The following is a 20,956-nucleotide window of genomic DNA, read 5'->3' as shown; positions in this document are numbered from 1 at the left end:
GTTTGAACTTATGTAATGTTTGATTTTTTGTGAATTTGACTAAGTTTTTTCGAGAAGTCTTCTTCTCCGTTAGCTAAATGTTGTAAGTTAATGATAAGAAGTGTTATATGTTTGAAGTTTGATATGTTTTGTCTAGTTACTGTTGTTTGTTTTCATCTCTTAAATATTATTGTTACTTAAAACTTGTAAAGGGTGATACGGTTTTGAACGCTCGTTATTAAGAGTGTGATGATACGATAATTCATTAAACTAAGACTAGAATTATGTAAAACTCCAATTTGCAATCATATCAACATTTAATCTGAGGTAGAGGTTAAAAAGAGCATTAAGAATCTGCGATCATAACAACATCAAGTTCAAAAAAGAGCATTAAGAATCTGCGATCATAACAACATCAAGTTCAAAAAAGAGCATTAAGAATCTGCGATCATAACAACATCAAGTTCAAAAAAGAGCATTAAGAATCTGCGATCATAACAACATCAAGTTCAAAAAAAAAATGTGTGTTTCTGAGATCATAACAACATCAAGTTGCAAACTACAAAACAGACCATAAATAACGTAGAGCCAGCCATATACTCAACATCAGAAAGTCACATTTCTTTGCTCTTCTTAGATATAGCTTCCTCTATCAAGTGCTTTGCTATTGCTGGTGGATCTTAGATACTCTTGATAGCATCCAACTATAGTATGATGGATATGTAACCTGTTTCTTGATAACACAGCTGTTTTAAACCAGAAGAGCAATGATGGGAGAAGGTGGAGTCAGAACGAAGAAGAGTTTATAAAAAGTGAGCGAGAGAAAGACAAAAGGGACAAGTCTAAGCAAGAGAGAGATCGAGAGAAAAATAGCAATTGACGACGAGTTAGTCATCCTGACAACGAGTTCATTTCCTTTCTATCTTTCTTTTCGGCATTCAGCTTAACACTTCAATAAACAAAACTTTTGATCCCTTAAACACTATTTATTGTTTGATTAAGGTCTTTAAACTAGATTACCGGTTTTAAGATTCAACACAGACGAAAACAGTTGAAAAGCTTCAAAGGTTCAGACACATTTTCAGATTCTTATAGTCTAAGCTGATGTCTTTAACGTGCGGTAGTGTACCTATTTCATTTGTTTAATAAAATAAGGTGAAATGTCGAAAAGTTAGACGTATACATGACATGACTATCACTCATTCATTTGACAAAGGCAACACAATAAAGCCATGCTACTCTAGCTGTCGTCCATCACAACCAACGCATTTGGTTAATTTGTAATCGTCCAATTATTCTTATCTCTATAATTGTCTACTCTTCTTTTTGACAGCTAATTCGTCTGACTAATCACAGATACAAAACAAAAATTCATGTATCTTATGTTCATAGATATCGCCCTAGATGTTATGTCACGAAGAAATATTCTCAAGGTAGATACATTTGTATTGTCATTTTTTTTTGACAAAGTTTGATATGATCGGGTTTGTGATCTAGCTATGAATGAAATGAACTTAACTTATATGTAGCTCCCACGTCACACAACCCCCACTAACGTACATGAGCATTAAGGTTGGTCGTTTAATGGAACCTCTAATTCCAATATTCCCTAATATTAAGATTGGATCAACATTATTGCAAAAACAAAAAAATAACAATACAAATTTTATTCGTCAATTAAAGGTTAATCATCGCAAGTTCGGTGCAATAAATTAACAATGGCAGTAAAACTAAATACAATCTCAATATCCTGAGGGGAACCCTCCTTTCCTTGGATCACTAACTGCCACAAGCTTACTCATTCCACGGGAGCTTCAATCGAATTCTTGAACTATGAACTGAACAATCGTCGCTCCTGTCATTGGCGTTAGAGCATGACCTTTCTTTTCCAACACAACTCTTGTCTCTTTAGGTATCTCGAAATGATCATTGAACACTGTCGTCAAATTCTCAAACAAAACTCTGTTTGGTATCAGCTGCAAAATGGAATTACAAAAAAAACATTTTTTAGTTATAAGAAATTCTTGGGTATAAGAAAAAAAGAGAAGCAAATGACCTGATGGTAGATTCGTGGAGCCAAAACAGAAGAAAGAGGATCCATCTTGAGGAAAAAATGATTCAAGAAAACTTTTGTTGTCGCGGCGATGATGTTCGCCCCACCGCTAGCACCTACCGCAGCTTTCACTTTACCGTCCTACGTAAACAAGCGCATGAAAACCCATTGTTTGGAGCCTAACTAAGAGTTTCTTGTAACACAAGTAACATGTTTTTTCTAAACCTTGAGTACATTAATGGTGGGTGACATTGAGGACAATGGTCGTTTCCCGGGTCTGATGAAGCTCGCTGGTGCCGGAGGCGGCACATTTAAGTCACTTCTGGACTTCGCTGGGACCGTAAAATCATCCATTTGGTTGTTTAGCACGATTCCAGTGCTTGGAGATAGCATAACTGCCCCAAAGCAACTGTTTACTGAGGTAGCCATCGAAACAGCGTTCCTCTCGCGATCTATGATAGATAAATGGCTTGTTCCATGATGGTCGATTTGATTCCACCTACGAATTGGAGAAACGAATATTAATAAATCAAGAAACAAAGAAGAAACCAGCGGGTTTAAGATATGAAAAACCTTACATGCCGCCATAATATTTTGGATCAAAGGTTTTGTCATCGTTTATCTTCTTCTTCAAGTCTTTTGCAAATTCTGGAGACAGCATATCTGAAACAACCTTAGTAACATCTACAAAATCTGGAGTAGATGTTACTCCTAAGACCGATTTTGTAAATATCTAGGCTAAGTTTTTTTTAAAAATATCGTTTAAGAAAGATTGTTTGATATGTGGAAAAAATCACTATAAAATGAGACTTACAAGCATCATTGCAGCGCCACCTGATGAAGGAGGAGGCATACCGAGTAGTTCGTATCCAAGAATGTTTGCGGACAACGGTTTTCGAACTTTAACTCTATAACTTTGCAGATCTTTCAAAGTTATTATCCCTCCAGCTTTACTAATATCGCTCGCTAGGCTAACACCCACCGTGCCATTGTAAAACGCTTTTGGACCATTCTCAGCTATTTGCTTGAGTGTAAAAGCCAACTTTCTGTTATGGATAATCGTCCCTAGTTTCTTGAGCTGTCCATTAGAAACAAATAGCTCAGAGAGACCTTTGTCTGCCAAGACATCTGCTCTTGTCGCGTTCAGCTGCATGTAGAGATACTTTGAAATCCTGAATCCTCCTTCTGCAAGTTTCTCTGCAGGAGTCACTAACTGCTTCCATGGGAGCTTTCCGTGTTGCTTCCAAGCTGTGAATAATCCGGCAAGTTCCCCTGGAACGCCTGCTGATAAGACTCCTTTCTTCTTTAAATCAGGATTGCTTCCATACATATTCTACATCAAGAAAAACATCCAATAAATGTCTATGATTAAAAAACGTCAATGAAAATCTAACTTTAACAAGTGTGTGTCCAAAATGAGTGTGTGAAGAAACAATAAGCAACCATATTGCATTATTCAATATAACCAAGGTTGTCTAGGGTTCATAAACGTTGAGTAAAACGCTATCTAAGTTCAAAAGAGCGTCTACTGGCTATTTAAGCTAAAATTGGCGTTCAAAACGCTTATTTAAGAGGAAGAGAGATTTTAAGAAACGCTCTTGAAGCCTCCTTCATTCAAAACAATTGTTTATTAGAAAAAAAGTTTAAGGAAACTATTAGGCTGAAAATGACATTAAAGACGTATTTAAAAAGAAAATGTGTTACAAAACGCTATTTGAGCTGCAAAGCGTGTACAAAATAACGATAACTAGGTAATAATCTGCGATTTGCTTTATTGATTTCGTTATTTTTAAGATAAGAAGACATTACGTCTATTTAATCTGGATATATGTTTGGTTTTAAGTTGGCTTTCGGTTTTTAATCTCCTAAAATATAACTACTGTTTTAAATTCATATTTAATTTGGTTTCTTTGGTTAAAATGCTTGAGATTTTTGTTTTTTTTTTCTCCCGTGATAACCAAAAATATCATTATTTGTTTGATTTTATGTTATATGAATTTTATAAAGTCCTGAATCCTGATGTCAAACAAATGGTTTCATATTATTATTTTTAAACGCATGCAAAATCAAATCAAATCTAGATAATAGTTAACGAAAAAGAAATGAAAATTATTAAGACAAGTCATTTCATTATAATTGGGTCAATGGTTAAAGAAAGCATTAAAAATATTCCAACTTCCACTAGAATTAGAATCCTCACTTTAGGTGAATATTTAGTTATATATGTGCTCACGTCAATATGCACATGTATGTGTATGTAAAAATATATAAAATTGGTTGATAAATATATGAAGATACCTTTAAATAACATTAAAAGATATTTTTGTTCAAAATAATACATGAAAATAAAAATCTTAAAATAAAATTAAGTAAAATTAATATAAGGTTAGAAATTAGTGATTTTTTTTTGCAAATTGTCTTTATATGTGAAATCTTTGTATAATCCATAGAATCATGCATGTGAGTTTTAATTATATTGAGAAAAAAACCCGTAAAATAGCACATAGTGTGAACACATTTATTCAGAGTTTGATTCAAATGCTTTCTACACGTAACACATCATCCTACTCATTCTCAAATCGATGTAAGGCTGGCGCGTGGCGAACACAGTGTGAACACATTAATATCAAATGTTTATCTTTTAATATATAGAGAATAAAATGTTATCACCCACATTAACGTTCTACACCAAGAGTAAAGCAAAGGTTGTCTATGATTCATAAGACGCTATTACCTCAGTGGCACGTAGAGGAGCTGTTTCTCTAGAATCATAAGCAAATGCCTTCCCGCCAGCTATCTTTACCACTGTAAACGCTCCACCTCCTATACCGCTAGAGGCTGGACTCACAACGCCCAAACAGAGAGCAGCGGCCACCGACGCATCAATAGAGTTTCCTCCTTGTCGAAGAACACTCATCCCGATCACAGAACACCGTCCATCGTCAGTTGCAACCGCGCCACGAGCTTAACAATACTTTGCAGTCTTGCCGCAGCGTTTTACAGTAAAGCGACTAGAAAAAGAGCGGTCAACGTTGTCCGAACCAGCGACATTGCTGCGATTGATACAAGAATCAAGTCAAACCAGAGATTTCTCACAAATGATCTTCAACCTTGAAATGATGCGCGAATTGTCGAGTAAAAATATAAATTCAAAGAATAGTTTGAGTTGTTCAGAAATTGAATATAGAGTAGTCAAATATTGAAAATTTAAATTAGCCGTCACGCGTATGCATAATAGCTCAAAATCCAACAGACTTTATCTTAATGTGTTGACCAACAAAACGAAGCTCAAAAATGTAAGACAATGAGCAACTGGAGCTGTCAAACATGTTCCAAATCTAAAAATAAAATTAAAATTAAAAACTTTTAAAAATAAATTTATATTTTATGGTCTAGAACTTAAAAAAATTTAGATAGTACTAAATATAGAGCTTATAATTTCAAACAAGAAGTTAAAGATATATAAAAAGAACTATAAACTTTTAAATTATTCTTTTACATCATTAAATATACTGTTAATATGTTTTAAACAGAGTCCAGAAATATTTTGAACAGACCATGAATAATTTAAGACGGCAATGGTTTCCTTGTTGGGTCTTTTACACTAAGGATTTCTGACCAGATCACTATATAGTATATACATACACAGTAGGCAAATGTTTGGGTGTGATGTAGCCGTAAACACTATGTAGACCATTACTATGAGTGAAACTAACTCCTGTCAGCTGCTACAAAAGAAGCTTTGCTCTGAAAACTAGTCCAGATAGGCATTCCTTAAGAGAAAACTAGATTAAGACATGCGTCTTGTACGAGATAAACAATAAATATATATATATATTGAATAATTTAAAGTCAGTAACTATTACATATATAATTAAATTAATGTGAACATATAAATCAATTTTATTGATCTAAACAATAATGTTTTTATTTGATAGTATATATAATTAAATTTAAATGATATTAACAAACATAGTATATTTATAATATTAATGTCTATTAAATATTGTTTTCTACTCAATGATTTTTTTGATCATTTGTATCTTTTATAGCAAAAATTTAAATTAATGATAACAAAACATTCACTGTGGAATTAATAGTTTTAGTAATTTATAATTTTTTAAAAATTAAGTTGTTAATGTTTTTTCAAAGCTTTGATCAAAAAAAATTAAAGTAAATTTCGAAATTAAAATATTTATGTATTTTATATGGTACATAATTTAATTTAAAATGATATATATATATCTTTTAATCTTAATAAGTAATTAAATTAGACTTTTTACTTATATAATTTTGTAATCATTTGTATTTTGTCATAACAAAATTTTTAAACTATGGATAACAAAATTTGAATGTGAGACTTTTAACAGTTTTAATAATTTATATTTTTCTAGAAAATTCAAAATATAACATATACATAAAAATCTATTTTTTATTATATGGTTAATGTGGGTGTTTAACTTATTTTAATAGTTTAAAATTAAACAAATAAGATAGAAAATAAACTATTTTTTATCAAATCTTTATTATTTAAAATCATTAATTGTCATATATATACTTTAACCACATTAGATAATTCCGTAAATTTTATTTAAAAAAATAATAAAAAACTTATTATATAATTAGATGTACTAACTATCACTAAAAATCATATGTGGCTACAAAAAAAAATTGTAATGTTTCTCAATTAATATACAGGGGATGTTGATTTAATCCATCCACCACTCAACACGGAGCAGGAAAGAAAGCAATACAACAAATGTATATAATTAATAGAAAATTCTGAGTAAATTTTTGTTTTGTTTTGAGTAGGGTTGATCCTTAGAAAATATTAAAATCATCCGTACACAACACAACAACAAAGGAAAAAACAGCTAGTAGGAGAGGAAGGGGTTAAAGAGCTGCCACAAGTTAACACCATAGAAGAGAGAGTCACAGTCACATTCATCATCACCTTAGTGGAAGTAAGGAGGAGGAGGAGCCTGGTACTGATAGCAGTTCCCGTAGAAGTTCCCGTGAGCAGCAGCAGCAGGACTGAAAGTGTAAGTCTGAGGAGGAGGAAGAGGCGGATGAGCTTGTGCTGCCATGATTGGACCGGTAAGGAAAGGTCTATTGTCATACACATACCGCGGATACCTCTCAGGGATGATGACTCTACCATATCCTGTCTTGTTGTTGTTGTTGTTGTTGTCAGTGACTCGGGGTTGAGCACCACGTGGTCGTTTCGTCTGAGGCTTTGCGGGTTCTGTCGCTTTCTTTTTCTCAGCTTTGGCCTTCTCCAGCTCCAGAATCCGCTTCTCAAGTGGCTCAACTGGGTAATGCTCTTCCAGGTTATGCACTTCGACACACTTTACCACAGCTTTAAGACCTGTAAGCTCCCTCTCATTGAACTCATCCTGCATTTAGCACACATAATAATGTATCATAATCTGAGCTTGAATTTTGCGTCAGCAAGTCCTAAGATGCTTCATTCTCCTAAAGTAAAATAATAATGAATGCGTTTGTTTTAAGTAAGGGAACGCTAGCCTGAACAGCAGGTGATGTATTGTCAGGTCTCCCTTGAGAGGAAGATCTCTTTGCCTCAGTCAAGTAAGATTTAAGTAACTCAACAGGTGGGAACTGTTCTGTGAGTCCAAATGCAAACGCCAAGTTAACTGCATCAATGTGCCTTCCACTGTTCAGGAGAACTTCAATCACACCTGCAATAAACAGAACATGCACATTATATATTAAGGCAAAAAAAGGTTTAGTTATTCACTATCAACGTTCTTATATGGGTTTATTGATTAGGCGGGTGCCTAGAGCGATTTTTTGAATGCCTAACCCATTTTTTTTTGTTAAATCATTTTAGAATATCTTCTTTTAGGTCTAATTTGCAATAGGTGGATGCACTAGGCGGACTCTTAGACCGATTTTTAGAACATTGTTCACTATATATACCAAACATCAACCAGATTATAAAAAAATGGCATAACAATGTAGGATAACAAACCAGGCATTTTTTCTGAGAGTCCAAGAGAACGGCAAAGCTCAGCAGCCTGGCGACGACGCGAAACCATTGGGATCAGCTTCAAGAGTTCATCCTCTTTAAAGTCCTTAACAACAGCAAAACTAGCCAGCAGTTGCAGGAACGCATGGGCCTCCAAAGAGTTACCATTGCAAGCATCCATGTCGAGACCTTCCAGCAGCGGATTCCATCCTCCTGCAATAGCTTTCGCTCTACGCTTAACATTCTCCGAGAGAACACCAGCGAGGGAGCTGCGGTCGAGACGAGACAACAGTATGCTAAGGCACTCCATCAGCATGACGCATGTCCTGCGCGTTCCCAAGAGGTTAGCGTCCTTCTTCCCATCAGAGGGTGGTGGTGAAGACTCAATAGGGTAAAAGCCTTCCAAAGAGTCCAACACTAGAGTGGCTGGGTTGGCTGCAGCCTTGAACGCTAGAGGAATCTCTTCCTTTAGCGACGCAAGGTTCTTGCGGTTATCTGATACAAACTTATGGAGCCCCGTCGAGTCCATATCCTTGCACAGTTTCAGTAACTCCGGATAAGCTTTCACCTGAGGCGAGATCTCAGCATCTTCTTGCACAGTACCATCAGTAATACTACCATCAGCAATGGGAGCGTTATTATACTTATCCAAGGCACTGTTGATAGCGAACACAGCGGAGTCTCTCTTCTTCTGAAGCCTCTCTAGAGACGCCTTCTCCTTGGCCTCAACTGCAGCTTTCTTTTTTTCGAGTAGCTCTTGTGCTTTCCTTGTTTTGGTTTCGTATTCTTTTTCTTGATCTTCGAGCTCGTGGAAGCGTCTCTTCAAGGACCTCTCGAGCCCGTGGAAATGCTCCTCGAGTTCCTTCCACTTTAGATTAAGCGTTACGGCGCTCTGGCTTTCGAGTTCGGCGAAGGCCTTCTGAAGCTGCTGGATCTTGGACGATGTAGAGTCCATGAGGGAAGCAACGGAGCGAGTATCCTCCATCATGAAAAAAAACTAAAGAAGGTGACAACTCCAAGATATCAACTACAAATTAAATCATCAAGACCAATGGAATATAAGAATTTAAGTCCAGTGACATCTTCAGTCGTTACAGAAATTAAAAAGAAAATGTCAAAAAAAAAAAGAGCAAAACTATACAAGTCATAGTAGATGACTATGTAAGAAAATGAGTTACTATACACAAAAGATTTATTGAGATGATTTTAATGATTATGTGGTACGCAACCTACTCAATCCATCACACAGTCGATGTTCTAGACGGTATACATTTTTTGGGGAAAAAATCAGGAAGCCCTAGGTACAATGGATACAAAACGAAGACGAAACAAAGAGCAAACAGAGATGATACACCAGAAGAGAGGAAACAAGAATACCTGGAGAATATAGACGAGGTGATTACTAGAAGAAGAGATCGGAAGAACCGGGAGAAGATGGTGGATCCATCTTGGAGCGATCGAGAATATTTTCGGGGAAGGCGAGAGAGAGAAGAAGAGGAAAGTGAAACCCCTAAAAGGCAGCGTGGAAGGAAAGAGGGAAGTGTGGAAGGGAGGCAAAAAAAAAAAAAAAACACCTTGCTTCGTTGTCTTTGTTTTTTTTTTTTTTTTACTAATGTAACTATGTGAGTCGAGGCACGTGAGAGAGTGGTGTGGTGGCTCATTCTCCACCATCTGGCTCGACCAGACGACCGGAGTGACTCGAGTCAATAAGTGGAGTGTCCTACTGTAAAGATAAGTTTGTCACGTGATTTTGTCTGAAACTGCCGGGAAATATACAGATCAAAAGTTAACATGTTTATCCTTATAAAATAACTAGGGTCGGCCCGGGCTACGCCCGAGATTTTCCTATATTTTTTGTTATATGTCTGATATTTATATTCTTATATACGTATATATAGATATGTGTTATAAAAATATATTCTGTTAGGCAATTTTAAAATAATTTTCATTGTTTTGTATAACGAAAATTTTAATAATAAAAACTTGCTTTTTCGGTGTTTCAAAAAAAAACTTGCTATTTTTATTATTAAAAACTATGTACAACATAATGAGCAAAATGAAAAAAAAATAATTAATTAAATCTTATATAAGGTCTGAATATTTTTTTTATCTTTCTTATTTATCTTTAATGTAAAATAATTGTTAAACATACACGAACTAACTTTTACTTTGGCTTTAGAACCAATAATTTCGAAATTTTTAAGGGTCTTAGAATATCTATTTTTTTGAAGTTTTTTCTTCAACATGTCCTACATATATTTTTGATTTATTTGTACCACCTATATTTTCAAATATATATATATATATAATCAATTTTGAACGATAGTCATACTTTTATTTACAATATTGTTATTTTCTTGAACAAAATAGTTATTAAAAGATTTTATATTGTGGTTAAAATTCTATATTATAGTTGTCTTTGGATGCCATATGATAATGCATGATATGTACTTTAGCATTTTTCTTTTTTAAAACTTAATACAAATTTGGAATTAAATATTAAAGTTTCAATACTTGTTAATGCAGTTTCTAAATTAACATACTTAAGTATTTTTATATGGAATATAGTTTAATTTAAATTATATATATATATATATATATATATATTCTGAGTATCTATTAAATGAGACTTTATATTCATATGATTTTATAATCATTTAAATCTTGTTATAACAAAATAAAGTTAAATTACTGCTCACAAAATTTTCAATGTAGAATTTTTTAATATTTTTACTAATTTATAGTCGCTTAAAAATTCAAATATAAGATAAAAGGATGTTCGTATCTTTTTATAATATAAATTAAACTAAAAGGATGGAAGATACAAAATTGTTTTCAAATCTTTATTTATTAAAATCATTAATTATCATATATATTAATTATATTAGGTAATTTGTAGTATTTATTTAAGAAAATAATGAAAAATATTTTTTTTGTACACTATAATGAATTTGATAATTAGTTTAATAAAATGCATAATATATGTTTAAATAAACTATATATTTTTAAGAAGATTTTAAAAATCATCTTAGTGATGACACGTAGCTACTTTAATAATAGTAGATAAAACGATAAGTTTACATTGCTTAAGTGTATTATAAATACCACAGATTACTGTTTTTAAAATAGTGACAAAAAAAATTTAAATTTGTTCGAAGGGTTCTTTCGATAACTTGTTTTTCGGTGGTTTGTCGTCATGTTCGATGGGCCACATGGATGTTCTAATTAATTTTTTTTAACATATGGTTTTCTTAGATATTTATCTACTTTTCCTTGTTTTATTTATTTTATCTTAAGTTTAATATCTAGCAAAGACACAACAAAATATAATGGATTAAGATACATATATTCTTTATACATTTTTTTTTTACTTTTTACCCCATTTTGTTGGCCAACGCATAGTTTTAGTTTTGTATAAAATGAATTTTATTACTTAGATAGAATTTTTTTTTTTCTTTTGGTGGGTCAAATTACCTTCGCGAAAAATGAATAATAGAAAGTGCTAAATAAAAAAAGTTGCATCCAACCAGCCAAAGAAACGTTCGAAGCATCAAAGAAAATGTTATTATGAGAGAGATGTGGCGTAAAAGGAAATTGAAATTGATATATAATATCCTTCCTTTCCTTTCCTTCTCCTCCAAATCGAAAGCCCTGGCTTATTTTTTTTACAATTCTCTCGATTTTGGAACTGAGTTTCTCCAGATCTCCCTCTGTTATCTTTGTGTCAGTACACCGGCGAGTTTTCTCTCCCTAATCGGCGATTTCGTAATGACATCCGTTAATGGCTTCAATGCCAACTAAAAGAAAAAAGGATTTGATTTTTTTGTAATCAGCTTAGGTTAGGCGGAGGCAGGAGGTCGTTGAAGCTGGACGCCGTAAGGTAGATTTAGATCATCATATCATCCATGCCCCTTTTGTTCGGTCTTTGAATCACTTGAAATTCTCCATGATTATTAGAACTGAGGTTGTGTGTTAATTTTCATGGGATTCAGCTTGAGCAGTTTCGGAAGCAAAAAGCATCGCAGAGTCACACCGCCGCACAACCTAATGTTGCTGATTCAGATGGATTTGATGTTCCACCTTCAATCTCTAATGAAGCTTCGTTTAACATCAAGTCTCCTTTTTCTTTTCGACATGTGTCATCTTCACCCAAAGAAAGATGGAAACAAAGAAAGAAGCCAGAGAGATGATTTCGAGATGAAAAATACTGACATATTTATATCCGAAAATACACTGCCTGATCGAATTAATGGGAGAATTATCATGAAAAAGCCACAAACTCGAACCGTATCATAGATCTAAGAGAAGCTCAGTCATTGCAAAGTCGTCGCAGGGAAAAGACGAACACCACTTTTTCGCTGCGTTAAGTGTAGGGTTTCCAAGAATGGATCGGCGGGCCTCACACAGAATATGTAATTTGTAGCCCAAAACCATATAGTTTTACGCACATAGTTTAAAACCCATCAAATTCTTAAATTAAATGAAGCACCGGACACGTGTCAACGTCACAAAGCATGACTTTCTGATGTGGATGACGACGTGGCAACTCCACAGGAGAGAAAACATGATTATATAATAATAGATATTCTTTTTGTTTCATTTTTTTTTAGCTTTTGCTATTTATCAAAATTGATGAAGTAAATAGTTTTACAAACCCAACATTTTAAAAACAATTTAGGAACAATGAAAAAAAAAACTCATATCAATGTATATTTCTGGGTTCTAAAACTTGTTAAATAAAAAGTTTAAATTTTATTCCACAGGCAGCAAATTCATATTTGTAGCACACTGCGACTGATAGGCTTTTCTTTTAATGGACATTTCCCTACTATATAGAGTTTACCCAGATTAAACCGGTATTTGTAATTGAACACATTTCAAAATTGAGAGGTAATATTACAAAATTAAATATGTAAATAGTTTTATGTATTTATGACATTGATCAATAATAAATCATAAGATGATTAATTTATAATGGAGTGGATGTTTTCACTCTTCTCATATTGCTGTTTGATCCCGGTTCATTTTATGAAGATCTGTTCCGGTTCGATTAGAATTGATTTGATTCGGGTTTTTTCCCGGTTTAAAACACATTGACCCTCCTCTCTCTCACACCTCTAACTAACTAATTAATAAAGAGTTGAGGAAAAAAGAACGGTAAAAGCAAAAGAAATGTGTTGGATGAGACTCTTTCTCTTTCAAGTTAAGCTTATAAAAAAAACACGAAAGCAGGAAGAAGAAGCTCCAAAGTCAAGGGAGCAAATCAACCAGTGCTCTTCCTCTGATTGATTCACCAATCGAGAAACCTTCTCCTTCTTCAAATCCAATTCCATTTTCTCTTATAAAAAATGAAGTCGAGTTCTCCAAAATGCATCCCCGTCGTCTCCACATTCGCCTCACCCTTCGACGTAACACCTCCGTCCTCCGACTCAACCCGTAAGCCTCTGAGTCTCTGGCCCGGCATGTACCACTCCCCCGTCACCATCGCTCTATGGGAAGCGAGGTCCAAGATCTTCGAGTCTCTCCTCGATCCTCCCAAAGACGCGCCTCCTCAGAGCGAGCTTCTCACAAGGACTCCCTCACATAGCCGAACCACCATCTTCTACCCTTTCTCCACTGATTACATCCTCCGCGAGCAGTACAGAGATCCCTGGAACGAGGTCCGCATCGGGATCTTGCTCGAAGATCTCGACGCTTTGGCTGGCACTATCTCCGTCAAGGTATATATGCTCCGATCCGATCGCAATTTTTTCTTCATTGGATTCGTTGATTATATGTTTTGGTGCGAGTTTTGTGTCTTTGATGTTAGTTTGGTTGGTTAGGTTCTGTTTCATATTACAATGTTTTAAGTTTGGGTTTAGGACATGTTCGTTTACACGTTGCACTATTTGCCAACTGCGACTTGTCACTAGTTGCAATTTGTTGTTGCGTGATTGATCGCGCGATCAGATAGTAGATAGCAGTTTGGAGATTGTTGTTTGTTTCCAGTTTGGAGATCATTGATCGCGCGATCAGATTGTAGATTGCAAATAATAGGTTGTTGGTCGTTTTGCTATGGCCACGAACAGTCGCAAGTCGCAATTTCAAGAGGCTAAAATATAGCTACCAAAAATTAAAATTTAATGTGACTTGCAACTGCTCGTAAGTAGCAAGGTCGGAAGTTGCAAGAACATGCATCAACGAAGCAAACAACATTTGCCCACAGATCGTTGTTTGTTTGCAAATCACGCAATCAGGTCATAGATCGTAGATTGCAAGTAATAGATTGTTGTTCGTTTTGCTGCTGTCGCCTGACTAATCGTGCGAATAGTCGCAAGTCGCAATTTCAAATGGCTAAAAATATAGCTACTAAAAATTAAAATTTAGTGCCACAACGAGACGAACAACATTTAGTCGCAGCGACATGCAAACGAACAGCGTCTTAGTGATTTTATCGTAATCAAGTTGCTATCGTTATACCAGAATCTGAATATTTTTGTGTTATTCAGCACTGTTCTGATGATGATAGCACAACGAGGCCGCTCTTGCTGGTCACAGCTTCTGTTGATAAGATTGTTTTGAAGAAGCCTATTAGTGTCGACACTGATCTCAAGATTGTTGCTTCTGTCATTTGGGTTGGCCGCTCATCCATCGAGATTCAACTCGAAGTTATCCAATCTGAACTCGGTATGTACTCTACAAACTCAACTACAAGCATGCCTTAAACTAAAAAAAAAAAACACTTGCTTGTTTCCAGAAGATGTTGATGCTTCTCCAGATTCAGTAGCCTTAACTGCCAACTTCATTTTCGTGGCGCGTGACTCCAAGACCGGTAAAGCCGCACCCATCAACCGCCTCTCTCCAGAAACCGAGCTGGAGAAGCTTCTATTCGAGGAAGCTGAAGCTAGGAACAACTTGAGGAAGAAGAAGAGAGGAGGCGAGAGGAAAGAACTCGAGCACGGAGAGTACAACAAGCTCGGGGGTTTGTTAGCTGAAGGAAGGATCTTCTCCGACATGCCGGCACTTGCGGACAGAAACAGCATTCTCCTTAAAGACACCCGTCTCGAAAACTCCCTGATATGCCAGCCGCAGCAGAGGAACATCCACGGCAGGATCTTTGGAGGTTTTTTGATGCACAGAGCGTTTGAGTTGGCTTTCTCCACAGCTTATGCGTTTGCTGGTCTAGTGCCTTACTTCTTGGAAGTTGATCACGTTGATTTCCTGAGACCAGTTTGTATCCAACTCACACTTCTTGTTAAACTTTCTCCTCCTGTGTAATAATAATAACTAATGGGACTTGCAATGATAGGTGGACGTTGGGGACTTCTTACGTTTCAAATCTTGCGTGCTCTACACTCAACTGGATAAAGTGGATTGTCCGCTCATTAATATCGAAGTTGTTGCTCATGTTACAAGCCCAGAGATTCGTTCCAGTGAGGTAAAATCCTAACACAACCGTATCAAATTTGGAGTCTAATTGAGGTATTTTGTCTGTTGTTGGGATATGATGTAGGTTTCGAATACATTCTACTTTAAGTTCACTGTACGGCCAGAGGCAAAGGCTAGAAACAATGGGTTTAAGCTTCGGAACGTGGTACCTGCCACAGAGGAAGAAGCGCGTCATATCCTCGAGCGCATGGATGCATGAGCTTTGAACTCTCAAGCAAACAACGAAAGTACACTTAACTATACTGTAATGGCTACGTGTAATAAAAGACTTTGCGTATCAGGTCTTATCCTCTGAGACCACAGATTAACTAGAAATGTAGAACGCATTTCTTGTGTATCTAGATTATTTACTAATAATAATTCAATCAAAGATTTGGCCTACTCATTGATTTGCTACTTAAGCTAAAACAAAATCAGAACTCAAAATCCAAATAAAAGAAAGAAACCGACAAAAGTTCAATATGTAATGGACGTTGACGCTGCACCAGTTTAGAACTTGACGACCTTTGATTCAGCCAGTCCACGACAGAGCTTAGTTATGTAATCACTTGGCAACTTTGGTGGAGGTAGTGTCTTGCTTGCCTGAAGCCTGTATCTGTAATGGTTTTGCCTCGTTCAACACATCTCCACCATGATACATCACTGGTCTTTCTATAAGATTAGAACATAGTTATATATCATACTTCTTGGAAGAAAGAATTGGTTATATACCAAAAATTCCGAAAGATTAACCAATTCATTAAATAATATTCTTTAGAGACTTAAACTCACCAGACACATCAACAGTAGGGTCATTGTATAGATGCATTGCAGCTGCCCAACCTACAATAATAATACTAAAGTTCTTGAATATGTGACACACACACACACACATACACATAGAAACTACTGGAACAAAGGATGACACTAGAACTTTGCTAGGATCAGAAAGTGAAACTTTCTTTATTACACGACCAGGGATGAATTCTAGAGCCCCATCCCACTCGCAGTCCACATGTGTAGTAGCATGAGTAATTTAATGTTACTCTTTAACAATATCCTAGCTCACAATATTTATACTGTTTACACCATAGTATATAAAGGTCTCTGCAACTCAGTTCAAAAAGTTCCACGAGGCACATAGATAATGCACTTAGCTTCTTAAACAGGCTAGTATTAAGTCCAGTCACCAGATGAAGCAAAAGTAATCTAGGATCAATGAGATTGAACAGAGGTCACAATTTGATTAAAGGCTAAATTTAGAATACATACGGTTACTCAGAGAAGCTGATAACCTGCACTCGCAAAGCAACCCTCTCGAGATATGATCCTTGGAGAAGAGTCTTCCATCTGGAAACCGGATGCAACAGGCTGGCTTGATGTGGGAGTTTCCTGTTTAATCCAATCTATTTTCATTAACTCTTTACTTTTAGCCAAGAAAACAACCACACACACTTTGTATATAGCAATTTTTCATTACAAGCAAAAAGTGTTGAAGTTTTTTATAACTATCAATAGAAGCAAAAAAAAAAGAGAGAGAGAGAGAACCTACGAACCTCTTGATCTCCTTCCGTTGGATAGGATGCTTGGAAATTGCGTATAAAAAAAATTCGAATTTTGATTCATGGATATAGTTTACTCACTCTCTATGTTTGATTACTTTCTTATTTAGTGAAAGTAATTGTATATCAAATTCAAATTTGGTGATTATTTCTCAGATAAATGAAAACATTAACGAAGCAACCAACCAAAAACTTGAATTAAATTTAAGTCGGCTCATTTTCCTTCCCAACGCAATCATTTTTCAAAATCCATCTTCCTCACTACGCTTCTCCTCTTCAACACTATAAAACCGAGATAATACACACACGCACGCACGCACGCGCACTGTTCATCACTAGACGATACTTATTCAGTTTCGAAATTCACAGGGCGAAAAGGAAGAAGCCGAGAGACTGATGAGAAGAACATTCATGACGCGATCGAAATCGCTTCCGATTAGGTCTTCGCGCAAGTCTCTCGATCCCTATCATCCATCCCCCGCATCGCTTCCGGTAACTGCTCTCCCCTTTTTAGAATCGAAATTAGATTTCACGATCTCCTGATGACTTGGATTTTGACTCTGCATGTGGTAGATCGAAGATTCGAAGCTTCTAGTAGTTTCGTTGCTGAACTCAAAACTGATAAAGCCTCTGATTAGCTAATTTATCTCCACTATTCGATTGGGAGATCTACAAGATCGACCTAGATCTAACGGTCATGATGAATATCAAATATTGCAGATCTTCTCGATGAGATCCTTACCGTTGGATCTCCTAATACTTTGATTTGTAGAAGCTGATGTATTTCATTGTTTACTCTCAACAGGAGGAAGCTAATCAAGGAGTTAGCAACAAACGGTATCCTCCGCAGATTGAAATCGGCGATGATGATGTCGAGATTGTTACAGATGCGTTTGATGGAAGGGATAAGAAGCGTCACTGTGTTGGGACAAGTGAGCCGTTGAACTTAGAGGCTTGCATCGTATGTGAAACTTCAGATGAATTGGTGTACCGTTGTTGTGGCGCTGACTGTCTTCTTTGGTTTCATGAGGAGTGTTTGAATGCGGAGTTCGGTAGTGGTGGTGGTGGTGAGGATCCTGCGAATCCGTTTTGTCCTTACTGCTGGTTTCAGATTCTAGCAGTGGAGTCCATACGGTTGAAAGAGAAGGCCGTTGGAGCTGAAATGGCGGTGTTCAAGTATATTCTAGACGAAGAGATGAGAAGCAGAGGTGAGGTGGACGAGAGGGTTCCCAAAGGTCAAGAGGATTCAGTGGACGCTACAGACATTGTAAGTGATCAGGAGGTAGAAGCAGAGAAGGTTGCCTATTCATCAAAAGTGGATGAGAAGGATTCTGATGAATCAAGAGGTGAGGACATGGCATTGGTTGAGGAAACCGATCAATCAGAAGGAGAAAAAGAGAATTTTGAAGTGCGTACTGATAAAGTGGAAGATGACGAAGAGAGAGTAGTTACTGAAAATTTTCAAGACGCTGAGGATGACGAAACAGCTGGAGATAAAACTACAGGCAATACATGTGCAGGGAAAGAGAGAGATGTTTCACCGTTTCTGTCTATGCAAGAATCGTTTTCAGGAAAAGAACACGATCAGGTCCAACAGAGCGAGAAGCGGAGAAGAAAACGACGGTTGATACTGAATGCTTTTGATAGTGACGTCTCATCAAATGGTTCAACTAACGAACCGAATGGAGAAGATGCAGCTGAGCAAATGACTTCATTGACTTTAGTAGTAACCTCCCCGCTAGGGATGACGAAGAACCACCAGAGAGAAGATAGCAGAACAACCAAAGTGGATAACTCAAAAACAGTGAGGTTGTTCCCTTTTTTTTATTTAACAACGAACTGTATCTTATCTCATTATCCACGTTAAATGTAGAAAGTTACCTCATGAATGTGCAGGGACATTCCGATATTTAAGATGGATCAGAAAAGGAGGCTATTGTGGACGCCTGAAGAAGAATACATGCTGAAGGTATAAACACTTTTTTCATGAAGTGGATTAGAATTTATGGTTTGATTATGTGTTGGCTGCTCTCAGGTGGGAGTGGAGAAATTTTCAGCAGAAGCAAAGAAGAACATTCCATGGAGGAAAATTCTGGAAATGGGACAGAAGGTGTTCCACGAAACACGTACTCCATCTGATCTCAAGGACAAGTGGAGAAACATGACTGGCGCAAGATTAAAGAACAAACAAGACAGCACAACAGTCCCTGGTATGTAACCGATAATTGGTGACTCCAATTAGGAGATGATCCTGGAACCGTGAAGGTTCTGAGAAGCTAAATAAAGAATTCATTTATATGAAACACGTTTTATTTGAACTTCACGAAGCCGTTTTTATCTACGTTGCCAATATTAACATGTGGTATCAAATATAGACTCCTTTAACGGTGTTCCATCAAACAGCCTCTCAACATCTTTCTCTCGCTCTCTCTCGTGCCAAAACTCAAAAAAAAAAATCTATCTATTCTCAGCTGAATCAAACAAACTGAACAATCTTCTAGAAAAAAAAAAGTAATAACGATCTCGCATAAGCCATTTTTTCTTTATAGAGGAAAATCATTACCGTTTTATGCAGTTGCTCAAGGCTTTTGTTATTTTTGTTATATATTTTATAGGAAATTAGGTTTTGTTTCTATTTAAAAAAATGTTATCTTTTCGTATCCCATCTCTCGGAAGCAACCCGACGGCGTTCGCAGCTAAGATAACAGACACGACAAAGACCGTGGCGCAACTCAAGTCAGCCGCGACGCCCACGCCTCACAGCACAATCACGTGCGGCTACCAAGCTCACGTGGCGGGATTCTTCCGAAACGTGACCGTTCTATGGTCCAAGAATCTCATGAACCATTCCCTCACCGTCATGATCTCGAGTTTGGACAAGGACATGAACTACTCCTGCAAGATCGACCTCGTGAAGCCGTGGCAGTTCTGGAGCAAACGAGGGTCAAAATCATTCGACGTAGAAGGAACCTTCGTGGAGGTTTTCTGGGATCTGAGGGCGGCGAAGTTGTCGGGAAACGGTAGCCCCGAGCCGGTGTCGGAATATTACGTGGCGGTTGTGTCGGATGAAGAGATTGTTTTGTTGCTGGGAGATTTAAAACATAAAGCGTACAAGAGGACGAAGTCAAGACCCGCGTTGGTGGATGGGTTTATATATTTCAAGAAAGAAAGCGTGTTTGGGAAGAAAACGTTTTCGACTAGGGCAAGATTCGACGAGCAGAGGAAGGAGCATGAGGTTGTGGTTGTGATGGAGGAGAAAGATCCGGAGATGCGGATAAGCGTGGACGGGGTCGTGGTCGTGCACGTGAAGAATCTGCAGTGGAAGTTTAGGGGGAACCAGATGGTGTTGGTGGATAAGACTCCGGTGATGGTGTACTACGATGTGCATGATTGGTTGTTTGGAAGCTCAGAGTCGACGACGTCGTCGAGGTCAGGGTTGTTTTTGTTTAAGCCTCTGGTGGTTGGAGCCATGGTGGATGAGTTCTTTAGTGATGCGGAGGAAGGAGGAGATAGTGGTGGAGGGAGTAGTCCTTTGAGTCGGTATAACTCGGCGTCGAATGGTTATGGGACGTTGCATGAGTTTTGTTTGGTTCTTTATGCTTGGAAACTTGAGTGAGATAATGTTAACACCATAGCAATGTTTTAGGGCTTTTTATTTGAATCACTTTTATCTAAATCTCAGTTGATAAGTTATGTGATAACCTGAATAGATGTCGTGAATTTTAGATATTTGTGTCATTTAAGATTTTTACAATAACGCTGGTTAGTGGTTTAGTGTTTGAAGTTGGTTCCATTATACCCCTAATTCGATTCTCGTTGGAAAGGATGTTTTACGCCATGTTGTCAAAATCTATAAGAATCGAACTAGACCTCAACAGGATAATCGGATTTTTTTATTCTTTTTTTTAAGTTTCTGTGTCATTGAACCTACGAATTCGCCAATTATGAGTTGGATATTAATAACAA

General features: G+C 36.6%; 5 protein-coding genes and 1 pseudogene across 9 annotated transcripts; 3 read left to right on the top strand and 3 right to left on the bottom strand.

Moving 5' to 3' along the window:
* Positions 1-1,721: 1,721 nt before the first annotated feature.
* LOC106317135 lies at positions 1,722-5,083 on the bottom strand (annotated as a pseudogene).
* A 1,691-nt stretch (positions 5,084-6,774) lies between these two features.
* On the bottom strand, positions 6,775-9,575 carry LOC106319017 (FRIGIDA-like protein 3). Of its 2 annotated transcripts, none has more exons than XM_013757216.1 (4): positions 9,399-9,575; positions 8,025-9,048; positions 7,559-7,731; positions 6,775-7,428 (listed from the first exon to the last, which is right to left on the bottom strand). In XM_013757216.1, the coding sequence occupies exons 2-4, from the start codon at positions 9,007-9,009 to the stop codon at positions 6,988-6,990; spliced, it is 1,599 nt and encodes a 532-aa protein (XP_013612670.1). In that variant the 5' UTR covers positions 9,010-9,048; positions 9,399-9,575; the 3' UTR covers positions 6,775-6,987. The 2 variants fall into 2 exon arrangements, with proteins under 2 accessions (XP_013612670.1, XP_013612671.1); XM_013757217.1 differs by having other exon boundaries at positions 8,025-9,018; positions 9,399-9,569.
* A 3,628-nt stretch (positions 9,576-13,203) lies between these two features.
* Positions 13,204-15,830, top strand: LOC106313821 (acyl-coenzyme A thioesterase 9, mitochondrial). 2 transcript variants are annotated; one of them, XM_013751737.1, is made up of 5 exons: positions 13,204-13,741; positions 14,510-14,687; positions 14,761-15,230; positions 15,310-15,438; positions 15,514-15,830. In XM_013751737.1, the coding sequence occupies exons 1-5, from the start codon at positions 13,370-13,372 to the stop codon at positions 15,646-15,648; spliced, it is 1,284 nt and encodes a 427-aa protein (XP_013607191.1). In that variant the 5' UTR covers positions 13,204-13,369; the 3' UTR covers positions 15,649-15,830. The 2 variants fall into 2 exon arrangements, with proteins under 2 accessions (XP_013607191.1, XP_013607190.1); XM_013751736.1 differs by having other exon boundaries at positions 14,758-15,230.
* A 163-nt stretch (positions 15,831-15,993) lies between these two features.
* On the bottom strand, positions 15,994-17,125 carry LOC106314100. Its single transcript, XM_013752036.1, has 4 exons — positions 16,985-17,125; positions 16,701-16,820; positions 16,221-16,271; positions 15,994-16,100 (listed from the first exon to the last, which is right to left on the bottom strand). The coding sequence occupies exons 1-4, from the start codon at positions 17,052-17,054 to the stop codon at positions 15,994-15,996; spliced, it is 348 nt and encodes a 115-aa protein (XP_013607490.1). The 5' UTR covers positions 17,055-17,125.
* Positions 17,126-17,250: 125 nt separating this feature from the next.
* LOC106315917 lies at positions 17,251-19,360 on the top strand. Of its 3 annotated transcripts, XM_013753760.1 has the most exons (5): positions 17,251-17,482; positions 17,796-18,799; positions 18,887-18,959; positions 19,026-19,189; positions 19,233-19,360. In XM_013753760.1, exons 1-5 carry the CDS (start codon positions 17,387-17,389, stop codon positions 19,237-19,239), a joined length of 1,344 nt encoding a protein of 447 aa, XP_013609214.1. In that variant the 5' UTR covers positions 17,251-17,386; the 3' UTR covers positions 19,240-19,360. The 3 variants fall into 3 exon arrangements, 2 of the variants coding, with proteins under 2 accessions (XP_013609214.1, XP_013609213.1); XR_001264674.1 differs by lacking the exon at positions 19,233-19,360 and having other exon boundaries at positions 17,796-18,794; positions 19,026-19,053; XM_013753759.1 differs by having other exon boundaries at positions 19,026-19,360.
* A 191-nt stretch (positions 19,361-19,551) lies between these two features.
* On the top strand, positions 19,552-20,621 carry LOC106317420. The gene has a single exon (XM_013755244.1). The coding sequence runs from the start codon at positions 19,635-19,637 to the stop codon at positions 20,604-20,606; it is 972 nt and encodes a 323-aa protein (XP_013610698.1). The 5' UTR covers positions 19,552-19,634; the 3' UTR covers positions 20,607-20,621.
* Positions 20,622-20,956: the final 335 nt, after the last annotated feature.

The sequence above is a fragment of the Brassica oleracea genome, chromosome C9, assembly GCF_000695525.1.
Source record: "Brassica oleracea var. oleracea cultivar TO1000 chromosome C9, BOL, whole genome shotgun sequence".
Lineage (NCBI taxonomy): Eukaryota > Viridiplantae > Streptophyta > Magnoliopsida > Brassicales > Brassicaceae > Brassica > Brassica oleracea.
The sequence above is the reverse complement of the archived record's forward strand: the minus strand, read 5'-3'. Positions and strand labels throughout refer to the sequence as shown.

Coding starts and splice junctions, on each gene's coding strand:
- LOC106319017 (XM_013757216.1), bottom strand. CDS start 9,009: ATGATGGAGGATACTCGCTCCGTTGCTTCCCTCATGGACTCTACATCG. Junction 7,732..8,024: donor ACTCTCAGAAAAAATGCCTG/GTTTGTTATCCT, acceptor TGTTTATTGCAG/GTGTGATTGAAGTTCTCCTG. Junction 7,429..7,558: donor ATACATCACCTGCTGTTCAG/GCTAGCGTTCCC, acceptor TGCTAAATGCAG/GATGAGTTCAATGAGAGGGA.
- LOC106313821 (XM_013751736.1), top strand. CDS start 13,370: ATGAAGTCGAGTTCTCCAAAATGCATCCCCGTCGTCTCCACATTCGCC. Junction 15,231..15,309: donor ACGTTGATTTCCTGAGACCA/GTTTGTATCCAA, acceptor TTGCAATGATAG/GTGGACGTTGGGGACTTCTT. Junction 15,439..15,513: donor CAGAGATTCGTTCCAGTGAG/GTAAAATCCTAA, acceptor GATATGATGTAG/GTTTCGAATACATTCTACTT.
- LOC106314100 (XM_013752036.1), bottom strand. CDS start 17,054: ATGAATCAAAATTCGAATTTTTTTTATACGCAATTTCCAAGCATCCTA. Junction 16,821..16,984: donor CAACGGAAGGAGATCAAGAG/GTTCGTAGGTTC, acceptor TGGATTAAACAG/GAAACTCCCACATCAAGCCA. Junction 16,101..16,220: donor CCCTACTGTTGATGTGTCTG/GTGAGTTTAAGT, acceptor CTAATCTTATAG/AAAGACCAGTGATGTATCAT.
- LOC106315917 (XM_013753759.1), top strand. CDS start 17,387: ATGAGAAGAACATTCATGACGCGATCGAAATCGCTTCCGATTAGGTCT. Junction 17,483..17,795: donor CATCCCCCGCATCGCTTCCG/GTAACTGCTCTC, acceptor TACTCTCAACAG/GAGGAAGCTAATCAAGGAGT. Junction 18,960..19,025: donor AAGAAGAATACATGCTGAAG/GTATAAACACTT, acceptor GGCTGCTCTCAG/GTGGGAGTGGAGAAATTTTC.
- LOC106317420 (XM_013755244.1), top strand. CDS start 19,635: ATGTTATCTTTTCGTATCCCATCTCTCGGAAGCAACCCGACGGCGTTC.